General features: G+C 42.6%; 1 protein-coding gene across 1 annotated transcript in view; it reads left to right on the forward strand.

Moving 5' to 3' along the window:
* PCNX2 (pecanex 2) overlaps positions 1–27,292 on the forward strand; it is a 274,609-nt gene that overhangs the window by 23,286 nt on the left and 224,031 nt on the right. Inside the window, exons 5-8 of the mRNA XM_065894194.1 lie at positions 4,599–5,873; positions 13,078–13,225; positions 13,351–13,496; positions 15,840–15,933. Coding sequence (XP_065750266.1) covers positions 4,599–5,873; positions 13,078–13,225; positions 13,351–13,496; positions 15,840–15,933 — 1,663 coding nt within the window. The remainder of the gene's footprint in view (positions 1–4,598; positions 5,874–13,077; positions 13,226–13,350; positions 13,497–15,839; positions 15,934–27,292) is intronic.

The raw sequence follows: 27,292 nt of genomic DNA on the forward strand, positions 1-27,292 counted from the left end.
CATCATTAGTGTATAGGAATGCAAGAGATTTCTGTGCATTAATTTTGTATCCTGCCACTTTACCAAATTCATTGATTAGCTCTAGTAGTTTTCTGGTGGCATTTTTAGGATTCTCTATGTATAGTATCACGTCATCTGCAAACAGTGACAGTTTTACTTCTTCTTTTCCAATTTGTATTCCTTTTATTTCTTTTTCTTCTCTGATTGCCGTAGCTAGGACTTCCAAAACTATGTTGAATAATAGTGGCGAGAGTGGACATCTTTGTCTTATCCCTGATCTTAGAGGAAATGCTTTCAGTTTTTCACTGTTGAGAATGATGTTTGCTGTGGGTTTGTCGTATATGGCCTTTATTATGTTGAGGTAGGTTCCCTCTGTGCCCATTTTCTGGAGAGTTTTTATCATTAAATGGGTGATGAATTTTGTCAAAAGCTTTTTCTGCATCTATTGAGATGATCATGTATGGTTTTTATTCTTCAATTTGTTAATATGGTGTATCACATTGATTGATTTGCATATATTGAAGAATCCTTACATCCCTCAGATAAATCCCACTTGATCGTGGTGTATGATCCTTTTAATGTGTTGTTGGATTCTTTTTGCTAGTATTTTGTTGAGGATTTTTGCATCTATATTCATCAGTGATATTGGTCTGTAGTTTTCTTTTTTTGTAGTATCTTTGTCTGGTTTTGTTATCAGGGTGATGGTGCCCTCAGAGAATGAGTTTGGGAGTGTTCTTTCCTCTGCAATTTTTTGGAAGAGTTTGAGAAGGATAGGTGTTAGCTCTTCTCTAAATGTTTGATAGAATTCACCTGTGAAGCCATCTGGTCCTGGCCTTTTGCTTGTTGGAAGATTTTTAATCACAGTTTCTATTTCATTACTTGTGATTGGTCTTTTCATGTTTTCTATTTCTTCCTGGTTCAGTCTTGGAAGGTTATACCTTTCTAAGAATTTGTCCATTTTATTGGCATAGAGCTGCTTGTAGTTGTCTCTTAGGATGCTTTGTATTTCTGCGGTGTCTGTTGTAAATTCTTTTTCATTTCTAATTTTATTGATTTGAGTCCTCTCCCTCTTTTTCTTGATGAGTCTGCCTAATGGTTTATCAATTTTGTTTATCTCCTCAAAGAACTAGTTTTTAGTTGTATTGATCTTTGCTATTGTTTTCTTTGTTTCTATTTCATTTATTTCTGCTCTGATCTTTATGATTTCTTTTCTTCTGCTAACTTTGGGTTTTGTTTGTTCTTCTTTCTCTTTCCTTTAGGTGTAAGGTTAGATTGATTACTTGAGATTTTTCTTGTTTCTTTAGATAGGCTTGTATAGCTATAAACTTCCCTCTTAGAACTGCTTTTGCTGCATCCCATAGGGTTTGGATCATCGTGTTTTCATTGTCATTTGTCTTTAGGTATTTTTTTATTTCCTCTTTGATTTCTTCAGTGATCTCTTGGTTATGTAGTAACATATTGTTTAGCCTCCATGTGTTTGTGATTTTTACTTTTTTTTCCCTGTAATTCATTTCTCATCTCATAGTGTTGTGGTCAGAAAAGATGCTTGATATGATTTCGATTTTCTTAAATTTACTGAGGCTTCATATGTGACCGAGGATGTGATCCATCCTGGAGAGTGTTCCGTGTGCACTTGAGAAGAAAGTGTAATCTGCTGTTTTTGGATGGAATGTCCTACAAATATCAATTAAATCTGTCTGGTCTATTGTGTCTTTTAAAACTTGTTTCCTTATTTATTTTCATTTTGGATTATCTGTCCATTGGTGTAAGTGAGGTATTAAAGTCCCCCACTATTATTGTGTTACTGTCGATTTCCTCTTTTATAGCTGTTAGCAGTTGCCTTATGTATTGAGGTGCTCCTATGTTGGGTGCATATATATTTATAATTGTTATATCTTCTTCTTGGATTGATCCCTTAATCATCATGTAGTGTCCTTCCTTGTTTCTTGTAACATTCTTTATTTTAAAGTCTATTTTATCTGATATGAGTATAGCTACTCCAGCTTTCGTTTGATTTCCATTTGCATGGAATATCTTTTTCCATCCCCTCACTTTCAGTCTGTATGTGTCCCTAGGTCTGAAATGGGTGTCTTGTAGACAGCATATATATGGGTCTTGTTTTTGTATCCATTCAGCAAGCCTGTGTCTTTTGGTTGGAGCATTTAATCCATTCACGTTTAAGGTAATTATCGATATGTATGTTCCTGTTACCATTTTCTTAATTGTTTTGTGTTTGTTTTTGTAGATTCTTTTCTTCTCTTGTGTTTCGCACTTAGAGAAGTTCCTTTAACATTTGTTGTAGAGCTGGTTTGGTGGTGCTGAATTCTCTTAGCTTTTGCTTGTCTGTAAAGCTTTTGATTTCACCATCGAATCTGAATGAGATCCTTGCTGGGTAGAGTAATCTTGGTTGTAGGTTCTTCCCTTTCATCACTTTAAGTATATCATGCCACTCCCTTCTGGCTTGTAGAGTTTCTGCTGGGAAATCAGCTGTTAACGTTATGGGAGTTCCTTGTATGTTATTTGTCGTTTTTCCCTTGCTGCTTTCAGTAATTTTTCTTTGTCTTTAATTTTTGCCAATCTGATTAATATGTGTCTTGGCGTGTTTCTCCTTGGTTTTATCCTGTATGGGACTCTCTGCACTTCCTGGACTTGGGTGGCTATTTCCTTTCCCATGTTAGGGAAGTTTTTGACTATAATCTCTTCAAATATTTTCTCAGGTCCTTTCTCTCTCTCTTCTCCTTCTGGGACCCCTATAATGCGAATGTTGTTGCATTTAATGTTGTCTCAGAGGTCTCTTAGGCTGTCTTCATTTCTTTTCATTCTTTTTTCATTATGTTCCACAGCAGTGAATTCCACCATTCTGTCTTCCAGGTCACTTATCCGTTCTTCTGCCTCAGTTATTCTGCTATTGATTCCTTCTAGTGTATTTTTCATTTCAGTTATTGTATTGTTCATCTCTGTTTGTTTGTTCTTTAATTCTTCTAGGTGTTTGTTCTTTAATTCTTCTAGGTCTTTGTTAAACATTTCTTGCATCTTCTCGATCTTTGCCTCCATTGTTTTACCAAGGTCCTGGATCATCTTCACTATCATTATTCTGAATTCTTTTTCTGGAAGGTTGCCTATCTGCAGTTCATTTAGTTGTTTCTCTGGGGTTTTACCTTGTTCCTTCATCTGGTACATAGCCCTCTGCCTTTCATCTTGTCTATCTTTCTGTGAATGTGGTTTTTGTTCCACAGGCTGCAGGACTGTAGTTTTTCTTGCTTCTGCTGTCTGCCCTCTGGTGGATGAGGCTATCTAAGAGGCTTGATGAGAGGCTCTGGTGGTGGGTAGAGCTGACTGTTGCTGTGGTGTGCAGAGCTCAGTAAAACTTTAATCCACTTGACTGTTGATGGGTGGGGCTGGGTTCCCTCCCTGTTGGTTGTTTTGCCTGAGGCAACCCAACACTGGAACCTGCCTGTGCTCTTTGGTGGGGCTAATGACAGATTCTGGGAGGGCTCTCGCCAAGGAGTACCTCCCAGAAGTTCTGCTGCCACTGTCCTTGTCCCCACGGTGAAACAGAGCCACCCCCCGCCTCTGCAGGAGACCCTCCAGCACTATCAGGTAGGTCTGGTTCAGTCTCCTATGGGGTCACTGCTCCTTCCCCTGGGTCCTGATGCGCACACTACTTTGTGTGTGCCCTCCAAGAGTGGAGTCTCTGTTTCCCCCAGTCCTGTCGAAGTCCTGCAATCAATTCCCACTAGGCTTCAAAGTCTGATTCTCTAGGAATTCCTCCTCCTGTTGCCGGGCCCCCAGGTTGTGAAGCCTGACGTGGGGCTCAGAACCTTCACTCCAGTGGGTGGACTTCTGTGGTATAAGTGTTCGCCGGTCTGTGAGTCACCCACCCAGCAGTTATGGGATTTGATTTTACTGTGATTGCGCCCCTCCTCCCATCTCACTGTGGCTTCTCCTTTGTCTTTGGATGTGGGGTATCTTTTTTGGTGAGTTCCAGTGTCTTCCTGTCGATGATTGTTCAGCAGTTAGTTGTGATTCTGGTGTTCTCGTAAGAGGGAGTGAGAGCACGTCCTTCTACTCCGCCATCTTGGTTCCTCCTCCCATTTTATTGTCTTTTGATTGTCTTCAGAAGACTTAGAAAAGAACTTTTGGAGGCCTGAATGAACCCCTTCCTTTCTCTGCATTGAAAAACTTCTGCTGAGTTCACATTATTCTTAGCATAAAATCCAAGCTGCTTTTGCTTGTCAAGCCTTATATATCAATATTTTGGACCCTCCCTGCCTTGGTTTAGAAGGATTAAGTAACTTGCCCAATATAACGTAGCTAGTGAATAGCAGAGCCAGGACCTTTCTGATTGCAAATATGTTGTTTAAATCATACTAGTCTGCCTCCCAAGCCCACAAAAGAGGGAAAGCTACAAGCCTGAATTATTTTTTAAATATAGAGATTTCAAGAACAATTTCACAGCGGAGGTGCTATTTTTAGACTAAGCATCTAATCACATTTGTTGCTGGTGTTGTTTTTAGTTTGTTATTATTCGGTCTTGCTCCATGACATTATTCATCCATTCTGGATGTGAATCAAGTTGCTGTTGTTGTTGATTTCAGGTGTCATTGTGTCAGATGACCAACCCGTAGCACCAGTGTCATCTACAGCACCCGGGATGAAAACGGAAAGCTTACCTGCTTCTAAAGGGCACGTGCCGGAAACCATGACCACGTCAGCAATACCAGTGAAACCAGTCGTGGCAGAAACTTGCATCAGTGATAAAGGGAAGGAAAAAGGGGACCAGGGGCAGCCCCCCTTCTGCCACAGATCCGAGGGTGGCGTGGTGGACAAAGAAGCTGTGAAGAAGGTGCCCTACCTGTCTTTGTCTCAATACGACTTACTGGAGACAGATGTTTCTTTCCAGCCTTGGGGGAGTGAGAATTCCGTCCCGATTCCAGAACCTGGGAATTTTGCCTTCATCAGGGAACAGTTGCAAAGCAAGTCGCCTCAGGACAGCCTGAGCAGTAGCTGCCCTCAGTGTAACACCGTCATCGCCAAACCTGGGCGGGAGCAGGTTTCCCAGCAGGTGGACCCACCCTTGAACCAGGAGGTGGATGACTCAGATAATGAGGTCGCTGTCACTCTTATAGATACTTCTCAACCTGGAGACCTGCTGAGTCTGCACGAGCCCATTAAGATTGTCATCACCATGAGCAGTGCCCCCAACTCCACGACAGACTTGGAAAGTTCTCTTCACCTGAAGGTGGTTGGTACTGAGGCAACCGGATTCACGTGTGATGCCGAGCCAGTTCCCACAGGGGCCGCTGGTCCTGAGAAACAGATGAGAATTCCCATCATCACCCTTGAGCTGTCTGAGGGTGGAGGAGGCATGGTGTGTCCCGAAGGCAATGGAAGTGACAGGACGCCGGAGAGATTGATGGTGGAGGCGTCTTCCAATCCATGTTCTGGCTATGAATCTGGGGACGGGGGCGATGCCACACAGGACCACAGTCCTTCCCCAGGAGACCCCTGTCCAACCCCATCACCCACGCCTGATGTGGTCTCCAAGTCTGAGGGGGGCATGGAAGTCCAGGCTAACCTTGACCCATCATCTTGTAGAACCAGCCAGGAAAAGAGACACTCCCAAGTCCTCAGTGTAGACAGCGGGACAGACGTCTTCTTGAGCAAAAGTTCCGCAGAAGTTATTAACGATAAAGAACAAACAATGCCAACTTCCAAATCTGACCTGGAGGCCAAGGAAGGACAGATACCAAATGAATCCAACTTCCTGGAATTTGTCTCCCTGTTAGAATCAATGAATACTTCCAAGGTGGTGGTATCCAACCAAAAGAATGAGCCGGCAGAGCAGAGCAAAGACAGCGGGCTTCCTGGAGGTGCGGGCTTCTGTGATTTGATTTTGCAAACAGCGGGATAAGTGTTGTGTAATTGTTGGGTGCTTGGTGTCGTCACTGATATTTGCTGAGTGTATCAAAACTAAGCTGTGTGATGAGCATGGATTAAACCTGGCTTATTCCACCAGCAAATTTAAGGCATAGTAATGAAGATTTGGCTTCCCTAGGCAAGAACGTTTACTTCTAAGGAAATGAGCAGTTATATTTTACCATGGTGACAAGACCCCTGAAGGTAGCTCTTCCTTAATAGAATAGATGCAGAACTCTCCTGGCGGTCCAGTGGTTGAGACTTCACCTCCCAATGCAGGGGGTGCACGTTCGATCCCTGGTTGGGGAGCTAAGACCCCATGTGACTCGTGGCCAAAAAAACCAAAACATAAAACAGAAGCAATATTGTAACAAATTCAATGAGACTTTTAAAAAAATAAATTAAAAAGTAAAGGTATGAAAAAAATAGAATAGATGCATTCTGGGAAAGCTGATTGTAAAGCAAGTTTCTGTGAAAGGAATCCACTTTTCTGTTGAATTCCATTATATAATCCTCTGTGCTGAATTCTCTAATTACCCCAAGTTGTAAACATAATTATAACAAACACACAGCTCTTAATTTACGCCGGCACCATCCTAAGGACTTTAGATGTTAACACGGGTGACCATCCGTGGTGGTTTGTCCAAAAAGGCCCTCGTTAACATGTGTTTTGCCAACATAATTATTAATAACGCTGCCTTTCACTCTCAAAAGGGTTCCCAGTTTGAGCAATATATTATACAGTTAGTCTCACTTTCACTCATTTAGTCTTCATGTAACCTTGTATTATGGGTCCTGTTATCATTCCTTTTTTGCAGCTGGTTTTCACTACCTTTCCCAAGTTAGCCTAGTAAGTCTACAACTCAGCTTTGATCCCAGGCAGTCTGGCTACAGAGTCAATACTCATAAATAATAAACTGTATTTCCTGTATGAATAGAAGATTCATTCTCTTAATATCTCTGGGCTCAGTTTCCTCCCTGGCAAAGGATGTTACTGGACTAGAGTTGTTATTTTGTGTGTGTGTGTGTGGCCACTCCACATGGGTTGTGGAATCTTAGTTCACCGACCAGGGATTGAACCTGGGGCCAAGGCAGTGAAAGCACTGAGTCCTAACCACTGGACCGCCAGGGAAGTCCCATGGACTAGAGTTTTTACAAAGTCTTTTAACTTTATTTATTTATTTTTAATTAATTAATTTTATTTTTGGCTGCGTTGGGTCTTCGTTGCTGCATGCGGGCTTTCTCTAGTTGCGGCGAGCGGGGACTACTCTTCATTACAGCGCACAGGCTTCTCACTGCGGTGGCTTCTCTTGTTGCGGAGCACGGGCTCTAGGCGCGTGGGCTTCAGTAGTTGTGGCACTTGGGCTCACTAGTTGTGGCGCGCAGGCTTAGTTGTTCCACGGCATGTGGGATCTTCCTGGTCCAGGGCTCGAACCTGTGTCCCCTGCATCGGCAGGCGGATTCTTAACCACTACGCCACCAGGGAAGTCCCAAAGTCTCTTAACTTTAAATGTCCATACTTCTTTGATTTTTGAGTACATCATTTCTGCCTAGATCTCTGAGAGCGTATCTATATGGTAGGATTGCTTACAGGAAGTTGTGGTTCACGTGGCAGTAGCATATCTTCATGCTATGATTGTCCCTTTGCTGCCACCTGTTCTCTGCTCTTTGGGCCAGTCAGGGGGACCCTTTGGCTCTATGCAGGCAGCTCCCAGCGATTTGCTCTTTTTTCTTTTGTCTTTCTGGTGCTCTGCCAAAAGGCTTGCCCTGCTTGTGGGTCAGTCCAATCTTGCCTAAAAATTCATTAAGTCTGAATATTTAAGTTATGTAAAGTGAATGCGTTCTCCGTGTTACTATGTCTGTGTATCCAAGATTTTGCGTATGGAGTAACAAGAACAGGAAAGATTCAGCTAAACTTTATAACAGACACATGTAGTACAAGAAAGCATTGGTTACTTGGAGATACTAGACACTTTCTGATACAAGATTTGGATTCTCACCATCTACTATAAAGATTCACGCATCTTGACCAGCACTATCTAATAGAGCTTTCTGCAGTGATGGGATTATCCCGTATCTGCCATCCAGGACAGCAGGCACTGGCCACGTGTAGCTATTAAATACTTGAAATGGGGATTGTACAGCTGAGAAATGGAATTTTTAATTTTATTGAATTTTACTTCATTTAAGTAGCCACATGTGGCTACTGGCTACTGTATTAGGTAATGCTGATCTGGGTGATGTGTTTCTTTCCGGGAAGCTGTGTGTGGGGAGGACAGAGCTCTGGGTTTGGAACTTGACAGCCCAGGGCCAAATTTTGGTTTTGCGGTCCAGCGGGGTGAGCTTGGACAACTCACCATATCCATCTGAGTCACAGTAGCTTCAGTAAAGCAGGAATAATAATAGTTACAGATTTACTGTGATGATTCAAGTAAGAAAATATGTGAAAAGTCTTGCTACTTGATCCATTTCAGCCTTCTATTCTGAGTTTCCCCTTAGGCTATATGTGAGGTTTATTTGGTCTGTCTACTTAAGTTTCTGCTCTTAAACTTTTCAGCCAGCCACGTTCAATCAGAACAGGGTTGAGTTGGAAACCTAGGGGGTGTGCAAAGAGATGTGGATGCTATGAGGTTTTCTTTGGAAAGGAACAGGCTTGGTTGTCGGGAACTTGCAGGTGCAACAGGGAGGGAGGAGTTGGACTGGATCATATACCTATTCCAGGCAGGGACAGAGTTTTTTGTTTCATTTAATTTTTAAAAATTACCAAACATCTGCTCTTCTTATTGTCCTGGGAATTACTCTCCTGCTTCCTATTTTTTTTTATTGAAATATAGTTGATTTACAATATTATATTTATTTCCGGTATTTCCGGTATGTAAATATTGTGATTTACAATTTTTAAAGATTGTACTTCATTTAAAGTTATTATAAAATATTGGCTATATTCCCTGTGCTTTACAATATATCCTTGTAGCTTATTTATTTTAAACATAGTAGTTTGTACCTCTTAACCCCCTACCCCTGTCTTGCCCCTCCCCCCTTCCCTCTCCCCACTGGTAACCGCTAGTTTGTTCTCTATATCTGTGAGTCTGTTTCTGTTTTGTTATATTCACTAGTTTTATTTTTTAGATTCCACATATATGTGATAACATACAGTATTTGTCTTTCTCTGTCTGACTTATTTCGCTAAGCATAATAACTACAAGTCCATCCATTTTGTTGCAAATGGCAAAAGTTCATTCCTTTTTATGGCTGAGTAGTATTCCATTGTAAATAGCTATACCACATCTTCTTTATCCATTCACCTGTTGATGGACACTCAGGTTGCTTACATATCTTGACTATTGTGGACACTGATGCTGTGAATACCTTTTCAAATTAGTGTTTTCGTTTTCTTCAGGTATATACCCAGGAGTGGGATTGCTGGATCATATGGTGGTTCTATTTTCAGTTTTTCTGAGGAATTTCCATACTGTTCTCCATAGTGGCTGTACCAGTTTATATTCCCACCAACAATTACTAGGGTTCCCTTTTCTCCATATCCTCAACAACATGTATTATCTGTAGACTTTTTGATGATAGCCATTATGACAGGTGTGAGGTAACGTCTCATTGTGGTTTTGATTTGCATTTCTCTGATGATTAGCGGTGTTGAGCGTCTTTTCATGTGCCTGTTGGCCATCTTTATGTCTTCTTTAGAAAAATGTCTATTCATGTCTTCTGCCCATGTTTTGAATTGGGTTGATTTGTTTTCTTGATATTGATTTGTATGAACTGTTTATATATTTTGGATATTAACTCCTTATTGGTCATATTGTTTGCAAATATTTTCTCCCAATCATTAGGTTGTCTGTCTGTTTTGACAGTGGTTTCTTTTGCTGTACAAAAGCTTTTAAGTTTAATTAGTTCCATTTGTTTGTTTTTGCTTTTGTTTCCTTTGCCTTAGGAAACAGATGCAAACAATAATACTATGATTTATGTCAAAGTGTTCTGCCTGTGTTTTCTTCTGGGAGTATTTTGTTTTTTGATCTTATATTTAGGTCTTTAATCCATTTTGAGCTTATTTTTGCATATGGTGTGAAGAAATGTTCTAATCTTTTTCTTTTACATGTGGTTGTCCAGGTATCTCTATGGTACTCTTTTTTTTTTTTTAAATAAATTTATTTATTTATTTTTGGCTACATTGGGTCTTTGTTGCTGTGTGCGGGCTTTCTCTAGTTACGGCGAGCGGGGGCTACTCTTGGCTTTGGTGCGCGGGCTTCTCATTGAAGTGGCTTCTCTTGTTGCGGAGCACGGGCTCTAGGCGCATGGGCTCAGTAGTTGTGGCACGTGGGCTCAGTAGTTGTTGCGCACGGGCTTAGTTGCTCCGCGGCATGTGGGATCTTCCTGGGCCAGGGCTCGAACCTGTGTCCCCTGTGTTGGCAGGTGGATTCTTAACCACTGTGCCACCAGGGAAGCCCTCTATGGTGCTCTTATTTCCAACCCAGGTCATCTCCACAAAGGCCTTTAAATTATCTTTAGGTCTTGGGGATATTCTAGAATTTGAGGTTATGGAAAACCACACCCTTTATCAACAGTCTTTAAAGCCATGTTTTTGTTTTCTTTTGATACAGCTTTATTTTACTTTGTGGAAATGAACAAAGACTGCTCAAATGAGAAGAAGTAAGGCTATCATTCAGAACTTGCTACAGCGAGAGTCAGCCACCAGCATTTTGGCAGCGACTCCAAGGCAGGCAGAGGAGTGGGAAAGCTTTGTAGTGGAAGAAAGGAAGGCTTTGGGTGTGATTGCAGGCTGTTGGCCTGGGGAAGCTGGAGGTGGGGTAATTAGAGCACCCTATGCGATTGGTTAGGGGAGCGTATTTGGCTCCTTCTGATTGGTTGGATTTCTCTGGCTGGAAGCAGGGGCAAAAATTAGGGAAGCTCTGTTATTATTCAAGTCCTGGCCATTTGGGACTGATTGTTATAGGCGTTATTATTTGGCTTTCTGAGCTATTTGCTAGAAATAGTGGTCTGATTTCCTGCAAGTCTGACTTGTATAGTGTATTGGTTTCTTGGCTGGTTACTGTAGATTATGGGTTGGTTTTCTGGGCTGGTTGCTGTAGATTGTAGGTCAGAGTTCTGTATTTATATATATTGTCTGGCTGTTATCCTTTTGTATATTCAGTTTCTTCTAGACTTTCTAAGAAGGTAATCACGATGCACGTGAAGATGGTTACTGAAGAATTATCTGGAGTATAGACAAATCGAAAGACCCTAAATTTATAACAGTAGGGGTCTAGTTTAATACATTATACTTTTAAATGTAGTATATACTTCAATTTTTGGTTAATGTAGAAGAATATCTCATGTAATTAAATATTTATAATACTTTAAGATAAATAGAACAGCTATAAAACAACATTTGTTTTCTAACTGTCCTATTTAGTTTAGTAAATTATATTAATGTAATATTATATAACTTCCATTTTTAGATGATGTAGATGATGTAGGAGAATGTCTAATGTCATTAAATATTTACAATACTTTAAGTCAAATAGAACTGTTATAAATCAACATCTGGATTATGACTTAAGTTTTGAAAAAAAAAATGATGCCTGGAAAAAAATACTGGTGTGATATGTATCATATTGGCTCCTGTAACAGCATGGTGGGGTTAAGAGTAATTTAAGATTTTTTTCCTTTTCTCTAGTTTTAAATTACATGGCATTCATGTGTATTATTTTTAGAAACAGAGAATTCCTATCAACGTGTATTTTTAAAGGGGGGAAGAAGAAGAAAATAACCCATAGGTTGACATACGTAATGTGCCCATTTAAGGGGAGGAGAGACTAAGGTATTAAAAGCGAAGCGAATGGATGGGTCCACATACATGTAGTGTCAGAAGGTAGAGCTGTCTAAACATGCCTCCCTGCAGTTTTTACGTGACGTGATCACTGGCTAAAGCTGTTTGTTATGATAGCACTTTCTCACAAATGTGTTTCTTGAAAACTGTGAAAACTTCTATCCTGACAAGCTGTCAAATTGAAAGGCAAACATTTTTGTACCAAAGAAATTCTAATCGTTTCACAGATGCACTGGGAATATTTATCTTCAGGACTCACTTGGAAGCCAGCAGTGTTTCTCTAAGTACTTCAAGTCCAAGGATGAAAATCTTCGTTGTATACATGATGATGTGATTTAGACCCCACTTCACCTTTTGAGACAGATCTTGGTGGGCTTTCTGAATGGCATGTCTTGAAAGAGCCTGTAGGTTCAGACCACTCAATCGTGTTCTTCTCTCAGGCAAAAATTTATGCAGGAGAAGATAGCTATTGGTATCTTTGGCCATGGGAATACAGAGGACATTGTGACCTTAAAAGTGGCCATTGGGTGTGTCATTAGATAAGGACGGCTGACCCTCAGGGGTCATTCCACTTTGCATAATGGTGTAAACTAAGACCCTTGTTCTGGTCCATTATTTAAAGAGGATTCTAAAAATTCAAAAACCCGATATATACCTATTGACCTTGGAATTCTAATTCATCTTAAAATATTCTAGGGTAAGGCATAGGCATAGTATCTCATTGAGTCCTCCATAGTGCCAAGGTGTGGTTCAAAGTCAGCTCTACTTAATGAGCACCTACTTTATGAAGAGGCCAATTCTACCTTTAGCTTGAAAATTTAGATTTTGAGAATGAGTGAGAAGGAAAGACTGATAAGGTTTTAAAATGCAAAATGAGACTTTACTCCAAAATCACCAGGGTATTTTTGCCATTATTTTCATCGATGCTGTTCATGTATGAGTTATGAACCTTTCAGGACTAAGTTAGCCAAAAGGGTGATTTTCAACTGGGTAAGCCAGTGGTCACTGGAGTGTTACAAGGGAGTCCTGGAATCCATATGTAAAGTGATGGTATTTGTAGATGTCTAAATAACATGTCTCTGACACATACACACTTCTGTTTTTCAAAAATATTTAGGTACTTCCATAATTAGTAGAATGAAAATTTATTTAAATAAAATGTATTTAATTTATTTTAAATGTATTTATTCTGAATTCATAGGGGCTATTTCGATTTTCTATCTATTCTTGCTTCGGTTTTGGTAACTTGTTTCCGAGTATTTTCACCTTAATTTCTTATTTAATATTATGTTAACACATAAAGCAATGTTTTTCAGATAACCGTTCCCAGGAGAAAAAGGAGGAAATCCTAGAGAGTGAGAAACCCAGCGGACCCAACGCCAAGCAAGGAAAACCGGACGTGCAAAGTCAAGAGCACACCAGCACCAGCCCCGGGCTCACTGAGCCTGCCAAGATCCCGACCCTGTAAGGATAACTTACGTCTATAGCTTCATGCTGGTGCAGCCTCATTTACTGGCTGCTGCTTTTAATGCTTTCTTAAGGGTAAGGAGGCATTCCACATGGCTTTTGAAATTTTTATGTATGTTAAGTTTCCAGGGCAATAGACAAAGGCAGATAATCTACAGGGTAACTTCCCAGCAAGATAGTTCTGTGCTGCAAGTCATCAGTGGACCTGAAACATCTGTGCAAGATGAGATGTCTGTGGATGCGATGCATGTCTTTATTGACGAACATGGTAAGTCTTTAGAGCTCTTCACTCATGATGTAGAAGGGGGAAGGCTGGCAGCTTTCTCAAGGTCCCATGTGGTCTCTTAGCCTGAGGACAGGTTTCCCCTCTATCTGAAAGTAGAGTGGTCCTACGAGATCTTTCCTAAACGGAAATGGTATAAAGCAAAGAGGCAGTTACCTAAGGATGCAAAAAAATACATCAATATAAGACACAGGTGGTCCTAATTCAAAGCTATGGCAGCTTGATGCTGAGATACTGGGTATAGTTCCTGGGGAGGGAGCTTGGTGATGCTACTCTCATTGCTTGGGGTGTGCGCTGGCTGTATAACTCACTGCAAAACGAACGCTGAATGCTCTTTTCACTTTTAGCCTTTTAGAAGCAGAAAAAATTTTCGGATTTCTTTCAGTTAGCAAAAACATGTACTAAGGGAGGTCTTTCGTAAAAAAATGAGGTGGCGTAAAGCGAACTTACAAAAAGCGGGGAATACCTGTACTAGACTGGAAGAGGAAGGCTTAGTTCTGCTTGCTCACACGTAGTGTTCTTAGAACAGAGTGTGCGCCCTCCTGCCTCAGGGCCTTTGCACATACCGTGTCCCTGTGCCCACACTGCGCCATTTATCCTTGGGATCTCAGTTCTAAAGAAAGTTCTTCAGGAAAACCTTTCCTGGATTTCCCAGGTTTAATCAGGTTCCTCTGCTCTTTTGCTTTCCTAACACCCTATCCTTTTCCTTCTTTGAGACTGTTACAGCTTCTAATTGTTTATTGACTTATAATAATTTGATTAGTGACATTTTCTCCCTCACAGCTGTAAACTTTGGGAAGGTAATGCCCAGCACCTAAGAAATATTCATTGGATATATGTTGAAAATCTGACCCTGATATATTTTTAATACCTTGTTATAAAAAAGATTTTAAAAAGTAATAGAAAGGAAGGACGGAAGGAAGAAAGAACAAGAAAGAAAGAAAGAGAAAGAAGGAAAGGAAGGAAGAACCATTAAAAGGCAAATTCAAGGTTCCTTAGATAAGGGATATAGGTCTTAGTTTTTGTAGGTCGGGTCTTGGGTTGAGTCCCTTATAGATCAATGTAAACTTATTATTCTACTCTCACAAGGATCCTGGTTTGTATAATAAATGATATATTACCCTCTCTATATAGATCAGCGGTTTATAGTTTGAAGTGCTTCTGCATCTGCAGAAATACAAAGAGACTTTTACATTATGAAGAACGACAGTAGCACTTCTGTCAAAGCCTCCAGAGGGGCCGTGGTTGTCACTGTGAATGTTTCTTTTGGGGGTACAACCTTGAAGTTGAGGCCCAGCACTGCAGCCTACATTGCAGCTGCCCGTAACAGACAAGGTTAATTATGCTTCCCTGTCACCTGAAGAAAGTACGCCCAAAACCTCTTCTGGGGAGCGACCGTTTACATTTACAAAGTGAACTGCTTTTCACACCTCAGTACCCTGAACCACTGTCGCAGGCTAATTGAACTCCGCAGATTAATTCCATCTCTTGCTTTTCCTCATTACCAGGCTGACATACCAGTCAGCAGCTCATCTGCAAATTCAGAGGTTGGGATGGCCCCTCGTGGTCCACCGATCAAAACCGCACACTTAGTAAGCCTCTTCTGCACGTGATACAAACAAAACCAAACCAAACCCAGTTACGGCATACACAGATCATCCTGACACATGAAGAGAATATACGAAAGAAACGCATTGAAAAGAATACGCAGAAGGGGATTAGAAATGGTACAGATTAATCGATGAAAAGCAATTAAGTAATAAGTAACTGAGTCATGTGATATCACGTATGTGGAATCTTAAAAAAGGGCACAAATGAACAGAAACAAATTCGCAGACATAGAAAACAAACTTACGGTTACCGAAGTGGAAAAGCGGGGAGGGATAAATTGGGAGTCTGGGATTAACAAATACACACTATTATACATAAAATAGATAGACAACAAGGACCTGTTGTATAGCACAGGGAACTATATTCAATATCTTGTAATCAGCTATAATGGAAAAGAATCTAAAAAAGAATGTATATGTAGATATAACTGATTCACTTTGCTGTACACCTGAAACTAAGACAACACTGTGAATCAACTATACTTCAATGAAAAGTAAGTAACTGAGGCAAACTTGTCTAAGCACATTATCCGAGAGGTACGTCACGATTTTCTTAGCTAAGTTACACATTCTATGGAGAAATACAAAGAATGGACCTAGACTACCAACAATTATCATTAAAATAGTCCAAAATGAGTTCCCTCTAACTTGGAAAAAGTATACGCGGAAATGATCATATACAAATAACTGTGTAATCTTCTTTGCCGAAATTTTGCAGGGGAAATTAAATCCTGTTACGTAAAGTCTGGAAATCAGAAAGAAGGCCCTTTCCAGCATCAGCCATCAAATTATGAGGGCTTCTCTCACGCTGGGTAAGTGGGGCTTGTTTTCAGGTTGGGGAAGGTGTCGCGTTGCTGCCCCCAGTAACTTACATGCAACTGACTCTGAGTGTAAATGAAGTGAAGATCCTGGTGTAGAATGAAGGTGATAATCCGTCTGTAGGCGGCAAAGCATGTGGGTTTCACGTGAAAGAAAAAGAAAATCAGATATCGTAGAATAATTGAAAATAAACAGAACCACTTTCATGGTAGCCACTTCCAAAAATGAATATAACACGTAGGCATAAATAGAGGGGAGCCCTGTGCAAACAGTTATGGGAAAGGTGGTGATGCAGCTCAAGAACGCGTTATTAAATTCGTCTCAAGGGACGGACTAGAGATGTGGTTAGTTCTCATCCGCGCCGACAAGCTCTTTTGTAGATAGATGATCTAAACATCCTTTCTCTTCTCCTTTAGCGTGTGTTGAGTAACTTTCTTGATCACGTTAATTAAGTTGATATTGAATTCGCTTGCGTATCCAGAACGTACGTGGATTAATGGTGGCGTTGGGCAAGCTGTAAATCTTATCATTGGTGGACTGAATTCATCCTTCGTCCTGGACTTCAAGATTCTTTGAGGATAACCCACAGGGCCGTGCCTCAGTGGCTTGCTCTGAGTAAGGGAGGAGACTTTTCGCGTACATTTCTCTAGAGGTGTACGCCTATTTGAGGATGTATGGAAGACTTGTGTCATGTCACGGGGATGCCTTAGGCTTCACGCCTGGAGAGGGTCAAGGGAGTTACAGGAACCCTACTTCCAGATTCTGGGGTGCAGTGTTCCTTCCTAAGGTCAAAGTTTCCTTAGCAGGTATGCCTGTTCCAGTGTGCCTAGAACAAAGTCTGTTCTTGCCCCTGCAATCTGGCCTCCAGGTGGGATTCTGGCATGTGGCAACCTTTTAGGGTGTCCTCTGGTCACCCCTGCTGCTTCTCACCTTCTCAGGAATGCTGGTGTCAGCCGTCATGGTAGATCTGATGGGTGCGCTAGGTGATAGCTCTCCTGGCCTCACCACCCAACCTGGGCGCCGACCCTGAAGCAGCCTGCTCGGGTCCAGAGTCAGTCCTCGGGGGAGACAGGCACCGCCTCCATCACCCACATGCCTTCCACTCTTCCTCTGTCTCCCTCAGGTACCCAAGTTCCAATCAAAACAGACACAACAAAATTCTCCTTCTCCAGCCAGAAAGCATGCAAAGCACTCATGCCAACGGAGACCCAAGAGGAGAGAGCAGGCTGCCACCCCCATCTTAGTTCCAACCTCTGAGACATTTTGTTACAGTGGTTTGATGGGTTGAGTCATCTAAGGTGGCAGCTTTCTTCAGACAAAATAATTACATGAGAGCACAGCTTGAAAAGCTGTCCTGTTATTCTACAATCCTCGGTTGAAGGCTGTTGTGTTTTTAAACTAAATTTGGAACAAAAACACGCCTCCTATTTTATCCCCAAATAAATTTACATGGCTTTTTCATGTTTATTTTCCCAGATAAATGGACTACACTTTTCCCCGAGGAAAATACTTGAACTGCTTTTGCCGGTAGTGCCAGTTAGAATAAGACCACATATCCAGAGCCTTAAAAAACGAATAATACACAGTGTGCAGATAAGAATGAAAGAGAGTGCCTGTAGGGTTTTCAGTAAGTCCCGCTTCCTTAGACCGTGCCTCACGAAGAGACACCATTAACTCGCTTTCTCCCCTTAATTTCTCTCTCTTTATTAGTTTTCCTCCAACCCTTGCTTTCTTTTGTTTCCTCTGCATTTCTTTCCCACGTTAGAGCTCTTTTTTGTTTAACTTGCCCTCCATTTCGAGACCCGCCTGGGCTTGGCTTTGCCGCGGTGCATGTACTCTGGTGAAAGAGCTGTTGCCCAGGGTAGGTTTGGGCACTGCTGGATGACACCGAATGTGTTTGTGCTGAGTTTTCCTGTCAAGCCCTGTGGCTTAGAGGAGTCCCAGAATGCCATTACGTCCCTAGATCTAACTCTTCATGTACATAGAACAGTTAGACCCTTTCTGTTACACATGAGAGAAATCCAAGTCCAACAGCCTTCACCGAAATGGGAATTTGGAGGCCAGGTAACGGAGACGTCTTGGGTAGATGTCTTCAAGGGTGTGGTTTCTCTTTCTCCGTCACCCCTCCCGTTACTCTGTTTTGGCATCACTCTCAAACAGTTCACCCTGACAGTCAAAAGATGTCTGCAGCAGCCCCACTTACGTCTTCTCTCACTCATGTCCACTGGGGATGAGATGCTTCTTTCCCATAAACCCCAATTTAAGTCTCACTTTGTATCTCCTTCGTTCTGACTGGGCCACCTGGAGCCCTGAGCCCGATTACCAAGGCAAGTACTTGGCTGGCGTCTGTGTTCATACACAGAGCTGGACAGGTTCCCTCTGAGAATGTATGGGGGCAGCTCTTCAGTGGGAAATTTGGAGTTGGGTGGATGGATGCCGGGCGACAAAAATCGGCAGATGACACCTGGGACTCTCCTTCTGGTTAAACGGCAATTGAATTAATGACTGTGCTTCTTTAAAGAGAATAACGATCAAATTTTATAAAAGCAGCTTTCTTTTATAAATGTCCCTGTCTATCTCTTACATTTCTTGTATGTGAACGTTCCGATGGACAGGGTCGTGGCCCACCAGCACCACATGCTAAGTTCTAAGTGCTTGACTCCCTGTTCTTTCCCCAAGGAAGTTTTACAGGGCATTGGTGTTAAGAGTTCTAGGAAAGAAATGGCCCATAGCCACGCACATCTCTTTCTTGTGCCTAAAGATAAAAAAATAATATACACGTCTGCTATTATATGTGTAGACTATTACTTGAGAATATACATGTCCTCTGTACTATTACTCTTTGAAATAAGTTAGTCCTTTAGAGGGGACTTTGTTCTGGAGTACCGTGGCCTTTCAGTGGCCCGTTTGGTCATAGGAGATGTATGGTGCTTCCCGTTTGATGCTCGAGCACAAAACTCGAGTCACTTCACTTAGCAAAATTATAGCGTTGAAGCTGTTCCCAGGGCGGTTCTGGAAAAGCACTTACGGGGGCGCCATCTGTTTAATTCATGCTCAGAAAAAATGGCTCAGTCCTCTGTAGAGTCACATGATCTTCTGGATTTCAGCTGCTGTCTGACAGGCTTATGGTAGATATTCCAACAGCCTCACACTCCTCCAGACTCAGAGATGTTGAAAGCCATGCCACCCATGCACGGGAGGCTAATTTCTTTGGATTTGCAGTAAGGCTTGGCTTCCATGGGAGCGCGTGTTGTAGTGACGGTTTGGGTATTTTCGAATTGGTCGTATGAAAGAAAACTTGTGCTAAAATAGGATGACAGCAAGCGAGCTGGTTGAATTTGAATATATTAATCCCTGCATTAACATACCTGTGTGCGTGTGTCATCTGTTACTTTTTTTTTTTTAATTTTTAATTTAATTTTATTTTTGGCTGCGTTGGGTCTTTGTTGCCACGTGCAGGCTTTCTCTAGTTGCGGTGAGCGGGGGCTACTTTTTGTTGCAGTGCACGGGCTCCTTATTGCAGTGGCTTCTCTTGTTGTGGAGCACGGGCTCTAGGCACGCAGGCTTCAGTAGTTGTGGCTCGTGGGCTCAGTAGTTGTGGCTCACGGGCTCTAGAGCGCAGGCTCAGTAGTTGTGGCGCAGGGGCTTAGTTGCTCCACGGCATGTGGGATCTTCCCGGACCAGGGCTCAAACCTGTGTCCCCTGCATTGGCAGGCGGATTCTTAACCACTGAGCCACCAGGGAAGCCCCATCTGTTTCTTTAATGCTAGAGGTAAAGACACATCAGAGCAGCACACAGCTGATCAAGTGCAATGACAGCGGGTCAGGAATTTGTAACTTGGAAGGGCCAGGGCACTCAACACCTTACACCTGCGTTCCAGTGTGCCTTTCTGTGGGAAGCAACGTCCTGGCAGTTCCTGGCCCTGAAGGAAGTGTTTTCCTGTCACAGTTATGGTGGCAGCAGCCATCGTTACTAAAGATGTATCTGCTCTAAGCACCGTGCTGAGTATTAAATTATCCCATTTCATCCGCCCGACACAACAGAGTAGGTGATATTCACTCCATTTGACAGAAAAGGAAACTAAGACTGATGAAGAAACAGGCCCAACGTCAGTACCTAAGTAAGCGAACAGGGGACACTTAAATCCCACCCCCTGCACTGTCCCCCCAGCAGGGGCTGCAGCCTCAGTTCCCTGGCGCTCAGTCAGGTGAAGTGGGCCCAGGGTTGAATGCTAGGGGTGTTGGGTGCTGAGTCCTTTGGAGGGTATTTGTCCTGCCCTCAGAGGGCTGCTTCTTCTTATCTTCAGGGTGCTTATGCCAGCTTGGGAGGCCTGGGTGAGCAGATTTTCCAGGTCTTTCCACAAGGAGCTAGAAATGCGCATGTATCTGTAAAAATCTATTTTGTTTAATGTTGTCGATTTTAATTTCTTTTGAAATGCCACAGGCCACAGATGGCGTGTTTGTGGCTGGCCGCGGCCTGTGGGCTCCCTAAGCCCGGGCCCTCACCTGGTACTCTGAGACCAGGGTGGAGCAGCCCCCTTGCTAACACATGTGATCTCGGGGTGCCCTTATGCGGCCCCCCACTCCTCCAGGCCCCCTTCGCAGCCCCTGCCTCACCTCTCCTCCCCCTGCGGCCCGTGGAACCGACCTTCAGCCCTTCCTCTTCCTGGTGTGTGCCCTTCTTTGCCTAGAACGCCCTTCTCCACTCACATCTACCTTCTGGAGTTCTCTTCCTTCAAAGCACACATTACCATCTGCCTCTTTTATCCATCTTTCCCTTGTCCCTACCCTGGCAATAAATCCATCCCTCCATGCTGTCATCAGAGGAGTGCTTACCACATTCTCCCAGATGCAGGACTCTCTCAGCTCTTCTTCCAGACTGTTCTTTTCTAAAGAAAAGTGACCATGGCTAGGGGGCCTTGATAGCCCTCACTTAGCTCTCTGTAGGTAGGTGTTCAGTGAATAGTGCACTGAATCAAGTTAATCGTTGGAGATGACAAAGGCGGTCCGATCCGAGTTCTGGACAGCAGACGTGAGCCGGGCATTTAGGGATGGCAGGTAAGAGGCAGGCAGGAGGGGCAGAGGCGGTCCGTGACGGCACTCACGCTTTGTTCTACTTGCCGCAGGAGTAATAGGACCTCTTTGCAGAGAGAAACAACCCAGTGAAGGTGGGATTATCAAAAGGACATCCACAGATAACGCTCTCACCTTGCGGCTGTTGGAGAGGAAGAGCCAGAAGCAATAGCAGTTTGCCTGCTCTACATATTTGAATACAGAATGTTATCTTCTCCTTTTAAAAATGGGAAGAAACCCCCTGCAAAATGACTTTTTTAACCCCTCACTGTAGAAATCAAGGTTGAGTCTCCAATTAGGTTCTCCAGTCCCGTGTTCCATTCAATGAGGAGGAAACGATTCTCTCTGTCCATGTGGGAGGCAACTGTGGTGGAAAAGCTGACATTGGGGTCCACACTTCCCTGACATCAGAGGGGTCGTGTCCTGTGGCGTGAACTTGAGCTTTCGCCTTGGACTGGCCCAGGTTCCCGTTCTTGCACGAAGAGTAACTTTTGGTTTGACGTTGAGCAGGTTTACTTAACCACCTTAAGCACCGGTTTTCTAATGCACAGATGGAAATAATACTAGTAATAAGTTCAGTGGGCGGCTTTGAAAGCAAAATATAATAGTATACGCGATGCTTAGCCCAGTACCTCTCATAGGGGCACTGAGAAGATGTTAGCTATTGTTAAACTGTCTCCAAACAGAAGCAGTAGGACAGTGGCTGAAGTTCACCATGACTTTATACGGCAAAAGAGCAAAAGGCCAAGGGAAGCCTTTCCTCTAGCGCTTTTATGAGTCACTTTATGAGATTTTAAGGTGGTTCAGTACTTTGTATTCTCCCTGTCGGCCTGTTGTGTTAGAACATTTTGGCCTCTGTGGCAGTTTTACAGAAGGTAGTTTACTATTTTATTTCTGGCTTTTAATGCCATTACATTTAGAGTTCTCCTACTGTAGTAAACATAAACTTTGATTTTGAGCTTGGAAGGATTCCTAGTTGGGGCAGTTTCTAAGCCCTTCAACCATGGAAGATATTAGAAAAGCAGCCTTTTCCCTCTGAGGCGACTTCAGTGGCTAGGATTGCCTCTAACTAGCCATAAAACCACTGATTCTTACCATTGGCAAGAACGCCATTCCTCTTCGCCATTGTTAAGCCCAGTTGCCATGTGACAGTTTTATATCCCTAACTCCCAAGTATGAATAGGGAAGGGTTTGCAGTGTAACTTCTATGTCTCTTTGGGGATTCCTGGAGGAAACCAGGAGAGGAAACGAATTTCCCTCCTTGGCCTCTCTGTCATCGTGGGAACCAATACATTGCTCATTGACTGCTGAAGAAATACAGGCAGTATTTTCCGGTTGTACAATAACTGTCCAGGAAGCAGGTACCTTTGGTGTCACTATCTCACCTGGTTCTGCTTTCCTCAGAAACTAGAATAAGGGAATTATGGCTTGAGTTGCAGAATGTAGAATTGCTACTTAAAAAAATGTCAGAGGATAAACTCATTACCCAGGATATAGGACTGATTCAGCAGCTCAAAGCCTAAGATGGGCTCATCTACCTAGAAAATCAAAGTTGAAGTAGGCCGTCTGCCTAGGAGGTTGAAGGTGAAGCTGCCTAGAAGTTGAAGTGCGTTTTGTGTCTGAAGGGTTCACTGCAGAGTGGACTTTTGTTATTTCCCCTGGAGGTCTTGCAATGAAAGCTTGATAGTTTCTGTTCTTTGTTCAGCAACGATTTACATGTCTTTCGTCTATAAATTCTTCCAAGTAACATAGAAGAGCTTTCTCTTGTAAAAGATATATAACCATGCTTTAGTATTAGAAAACCTTTTCTAGTGTCATAAGCAATCTCATGAAAATGCACATAAAATTTTTTTTAAATGCATACGAAAATGCATATTGTCTGCTCTCCAGTGAAATCCTATGGAAAGACATAGTATTTATATTCATTTTGAGTATCTGTTACTCATAAAATAGGTTTGGTAGGCTACTGAATGGAAAGACTCATTCTGGAGCAAGTTTAGTTTACAGGGTTTTTACTGGGGGATTTTTGTACCTCAATTGTTTCTATTTAAAAAGTAGAGTAGATTACATGGGTACTCATCTATTTATTTGTCCGGATTCACTTATTTTGGGCTTCTATTTGTTAATGAATCGTTATAGTACGTATCGAAACAGATATTGTTATGGTTATAAATTAGGCTTATTTTTGAAAGCTACTCTAACCTCTAAACCCATTAGGTACTATATTCCAAAGGTGGACTGCAGCGTACTTAGTCTTTATGGCCTTCTCAGAGTTCTGACATTTTTGCTGACATTATTATTAGTAGCCTCTCTGACCCTGGTCTCAGTAAAGCCTCTGTTACGTACTGGGATCAGCTCTCAGGAAAGCCCTATAAAGCCACCGTGCTTACGTGTGTACCTGGATCTCAAAGAAGGTAAGCAGGCGGAAAATTGTAAAAAATCACCTCTCTTAGACCTTCTTCTTAACGTTAGTCAGAAGAAATAGTGATCCCTGGTTTGCATCAGCTCAGCCAGAACGTGGGGCATGGATGTTAGTCAATTAGGTGTGCAAAATATGAAATGTTGTGAATGCTCCCAATATCAGATACGCCCAGTTCTGTGTACCATTCAAGCATGAGTTGAAAACGTCAACTCCAATGATAAATATTTGAGACTATGTATGTAGCTACCTCACTCTGTTGATTTGCATGATAGAGTTATGTGTTACTGAGTTAATTAAAAAACTTCCGGGGATTCTTGGTGCCTTTGATCACCCACATAGAGGTGGAAGTATCTGGAAAAAAGCAGGTGACCATGCAGGGGTGTGCCTCTGTAGAGTTCCTGCTGTCCATAGGCCGGTGTCCTCTCTCTTGTTCTCCAGTTGTTACTATCAGATCCTTTCACTGTAGTCCTGCTTTGTTTTCTTAGACACACTAGGGAGATTAAACATCCAGGCACAGAGTCATAAGGATGGAAAGTTTATGAGGTTGACTCTAGAAAGACTTCTGTTCTCCGAGGCACGTTCTCTGAACCCCTGGGAAGAGGCCCTGCCACACGGTGGGATTCTGTCCCTGTGGTCACAGCCCCGGCTGCCACATGATGGCAGTCAGATCCCGTGCTGGAGGCCCTCACAAGCTCCCAGGCTGGTGTTCCCTTTTTCTCAAAGGCACAGACGAATCTTGCTGTCCTATAAAAGAAGAACTGTTTGCAGCCTTTAAAACAAGAATCCCTGTTCAAATTCTAAATAACAGGTTATAGTTTCCAAAACAGTGCTGCTTTATTTAAATATCCCACATATTGAACACATGGCTGGACTTTCATCTCTAGGCTTGCTCCTCTGGGTGGCTTGTTTCCATGGCCCCCGAGTAAGCCTGGGAAACCAGGAAGGACAGGCAGAAAAAGAGAGGCCCTCTTCCTCGGGAGGGTGGATTGTAAGTTTTGAGATCCGGGGAAGATGAAGAGTTTCAAGGATTTCTTTCCACATCAATGGGAAAACGCAGCAGCACATGCATTTCAGTTGTGTGTTGCTTACAGAAGCTTAGATGAGCGAAGACCTGGGGAGAGCAGTATAGCGCAATGGGGTCACTGTGACTTTGAGACCCAGCTCTGTCCATAAGGAAGTGCACCATTCTGGCCCGTGGTCCATCTTTATTTCCTTCTAGTGGCTGCTCTCTTTGTAGTTTCCACCATTAATCACTATTTCTGCTGTTGCTCTGGATTCGATCTCGTTTAAATAAATTTATCTCTGCTCTAGCTCTGAACCAAACTAGTTGTCCAGAGATAAACCAGAGAGCAAGAAAACCAAGGCCAGATGTGCAACGGCTGCTCTGTTGTAGTTCAGAGTGTGATTACTGCAGGGTTGGAATATTTCCATTTCCATCGCTGTTTTAGAGAAAGAAATGTCTCTTGAAACTTAGCACTTTCGCATATTTATTAATATGGGGGGAAATCTCCAGCCTTAAGTTAGTGAAACAGAGACTATGTTTTGAGGTTTTCTTTTTTAATTGAAGTATGGTTGATTTACAAGGTTGTGCTAATTTCGGGTGGACAGCAGAGTGATTCAGTTATACATATATATTCTTTTCCAGATTCTTTTCCCATATAGGTTATTATAAAATATTGAGTAGAGTTCCCTGTGCTATGTGGTAGGTCCTTGTTGCTTATCTGTGTGTTCGTTTTTTTTTTTGCGGTCCGCGGGCCTCTCACTGTTGTGGCCTCTCCCGTTGCGGAGCACAGGCTCCGGACGCGCAGGCTCAGCGGCCATGGCTCACGGGCCTAGCCGCTCTGCGGCATGTGGGATCTTCCTGGACCGGGGCACGAACCCGCGTCCCCTGCATCGGCAGGCGGACTCTCAACCACTGCGCCACCAGGGAAGCCCTGCTTATCTGTTTTATATACAGTAGTGTGTATCAGTTACTCCCAATCTCCTAATGTATCCCCCCCCGCCCCAACAGAGACTTTCTGGATGATCCTTGAGCTCACAGCCCATAGAATAACTGCTATTCTCTCAGGAGAATAAGTAGCAGATAGTCTGAGAGAGATACAAGAAAAGGAAGATGGGTGGGAATTCTTGGCGGGTTGGTATAGGAAGAGTTCTGTCCACTGAGTGATTTTTGTGACATCATAGCCTCTTTGGATCCTGAGTGGACAAGCTGGCGCCCGTGGATTACAACTTCAACATTAGGACCCCAGAAAACTATGCCACACGAAGAAGATAAATCTCTTTATCCTCTGGAAGCAGCGTTACACGTCTCCTCCTGGCCAAATAGGAAGCCCATATACACATGGCAAGACGGGTTTTCTGGTGAGGACATACCAGTCATAAAGCTCAGAAAAGAATCTTTCTGGGACTTCCCTGGTGGTGCAGTGGTTAAGAATCCGCCTGCCAATGCAGCGGACACGGGTTCGTGCCCTGGTCCAGGAAGATCCCACATGCTGTGGAGCGGCTGAGCCCGTGAGCCATGGCTGTTGGGCCCACGTGTCCGGAGCCTGTGCTCCGCAGCGGGAGAGGCCACAACAGTGAGAGGCCCACGTACCGCAAAAAACAAAACAAAACAAAACAAAAACAAACATGCAAAAAATTCAGCTGTATTGACACTTCCTTTTGGACCGTTTTTCCTGCCAGGAGGCCCTGGCAGGAGGAAGGTTGCTCTGAAATAACTTTGTTACACCTTCCACAGTAGTCTGTTCTTAGCTTATTTCAGTTGGCAATAGAGGGCGCTGTACACCGTCTAGATTTTCTCACATTTCCATACTGCTCCTGCCTATTTATAGTCATCACCTACGTTACCTACAGTGAAGTCAGATCAGTCTTTTGGTTTTAGTGAAGTTCTGGCGTTTGCTGAGTTTTAGGTTTCTCTAAATTTGTATTAACAAGATGTTTTCGATCCTATTGTATTTAGCTATGAAATGACAGAATTACAGTCCTCAGAGGTTTCTGTACAAAGTACAAAAAGCTTGAATGAACACTGTCTTTATAAGTCTAAATTTTTTTCTCTATTAGTGACACACATTACACCACTAGTATGGTCAGAAAGCAAAAGCACTCTTTATGGAACAATCATAGAAATAATGGAAGGATAGGATTTTTAAGTTTTCAAAATCCATGTGCTTATCCCACCTGACTCATTTCTCAAACCCTGGTGTTAACGTACGATGTTTCCTAAGTGGTTCTTTACTTAGAAACCATTATTGAATGGTTATTGAAGGAGGCCTTTATTGAATGTATCATCAAATAGCCATAAATCATGTCTCAAAAATGTAGAGAAATCTGTGTGTTTGTGAGCACGTATGTGAGAATAGTGGACGTATTTTAAACACTGTTCCTGTAGAATAAGCATTTGTATATTTGTGAATACAGTAGTAGGGAGTTGGGAAAAAGAAGGGTCTAAAAACTTGTTAGAAACTTTGTACTGAAACGTGAGATTAGAAATCAGAAGGCATTACTACTCAGCCTTAAAAAAAAGAACAAAATAATGCCGTTTGCAGCAACATGGATGGACCTAGAGATTATCATACTAAGTGAAGTGAGTCAAAGACAGAGAAAGACGAATACCATATGATATCACTTATATGTGGAATGCAAAATATGACACAAATGAACCTATGTATGAAACAGAAACAGACTCACAGACACAGAGAACAGACTTGTGGTTGCCAAGGGGGAGAGGGGGTGGGGGAGGGATGGAGTGGGAGTTTGGGATTAGCAGATACAAACTACTATATATAAAATAGATAAACAGCAAGGCCCTACTATATAGCACAGGGTTCTATATTCAAAATCCTGTAATAAACTGTAAT

The sequence above is a fragment of the Phocoena phocoena genome, chromosome 16 (assembly GCF_963924675.1).
Source record: "Phocoena phocoena chromosome 16, mPhoPho1.1, whole genome shotgun sequence".
NCBI classification, from domain to species: Eukaryota; Metazoa; Chordata; class Mammalia; order Artiodactyla; family Phocoenidae; genus Phocoena; species Phocoena phocoena.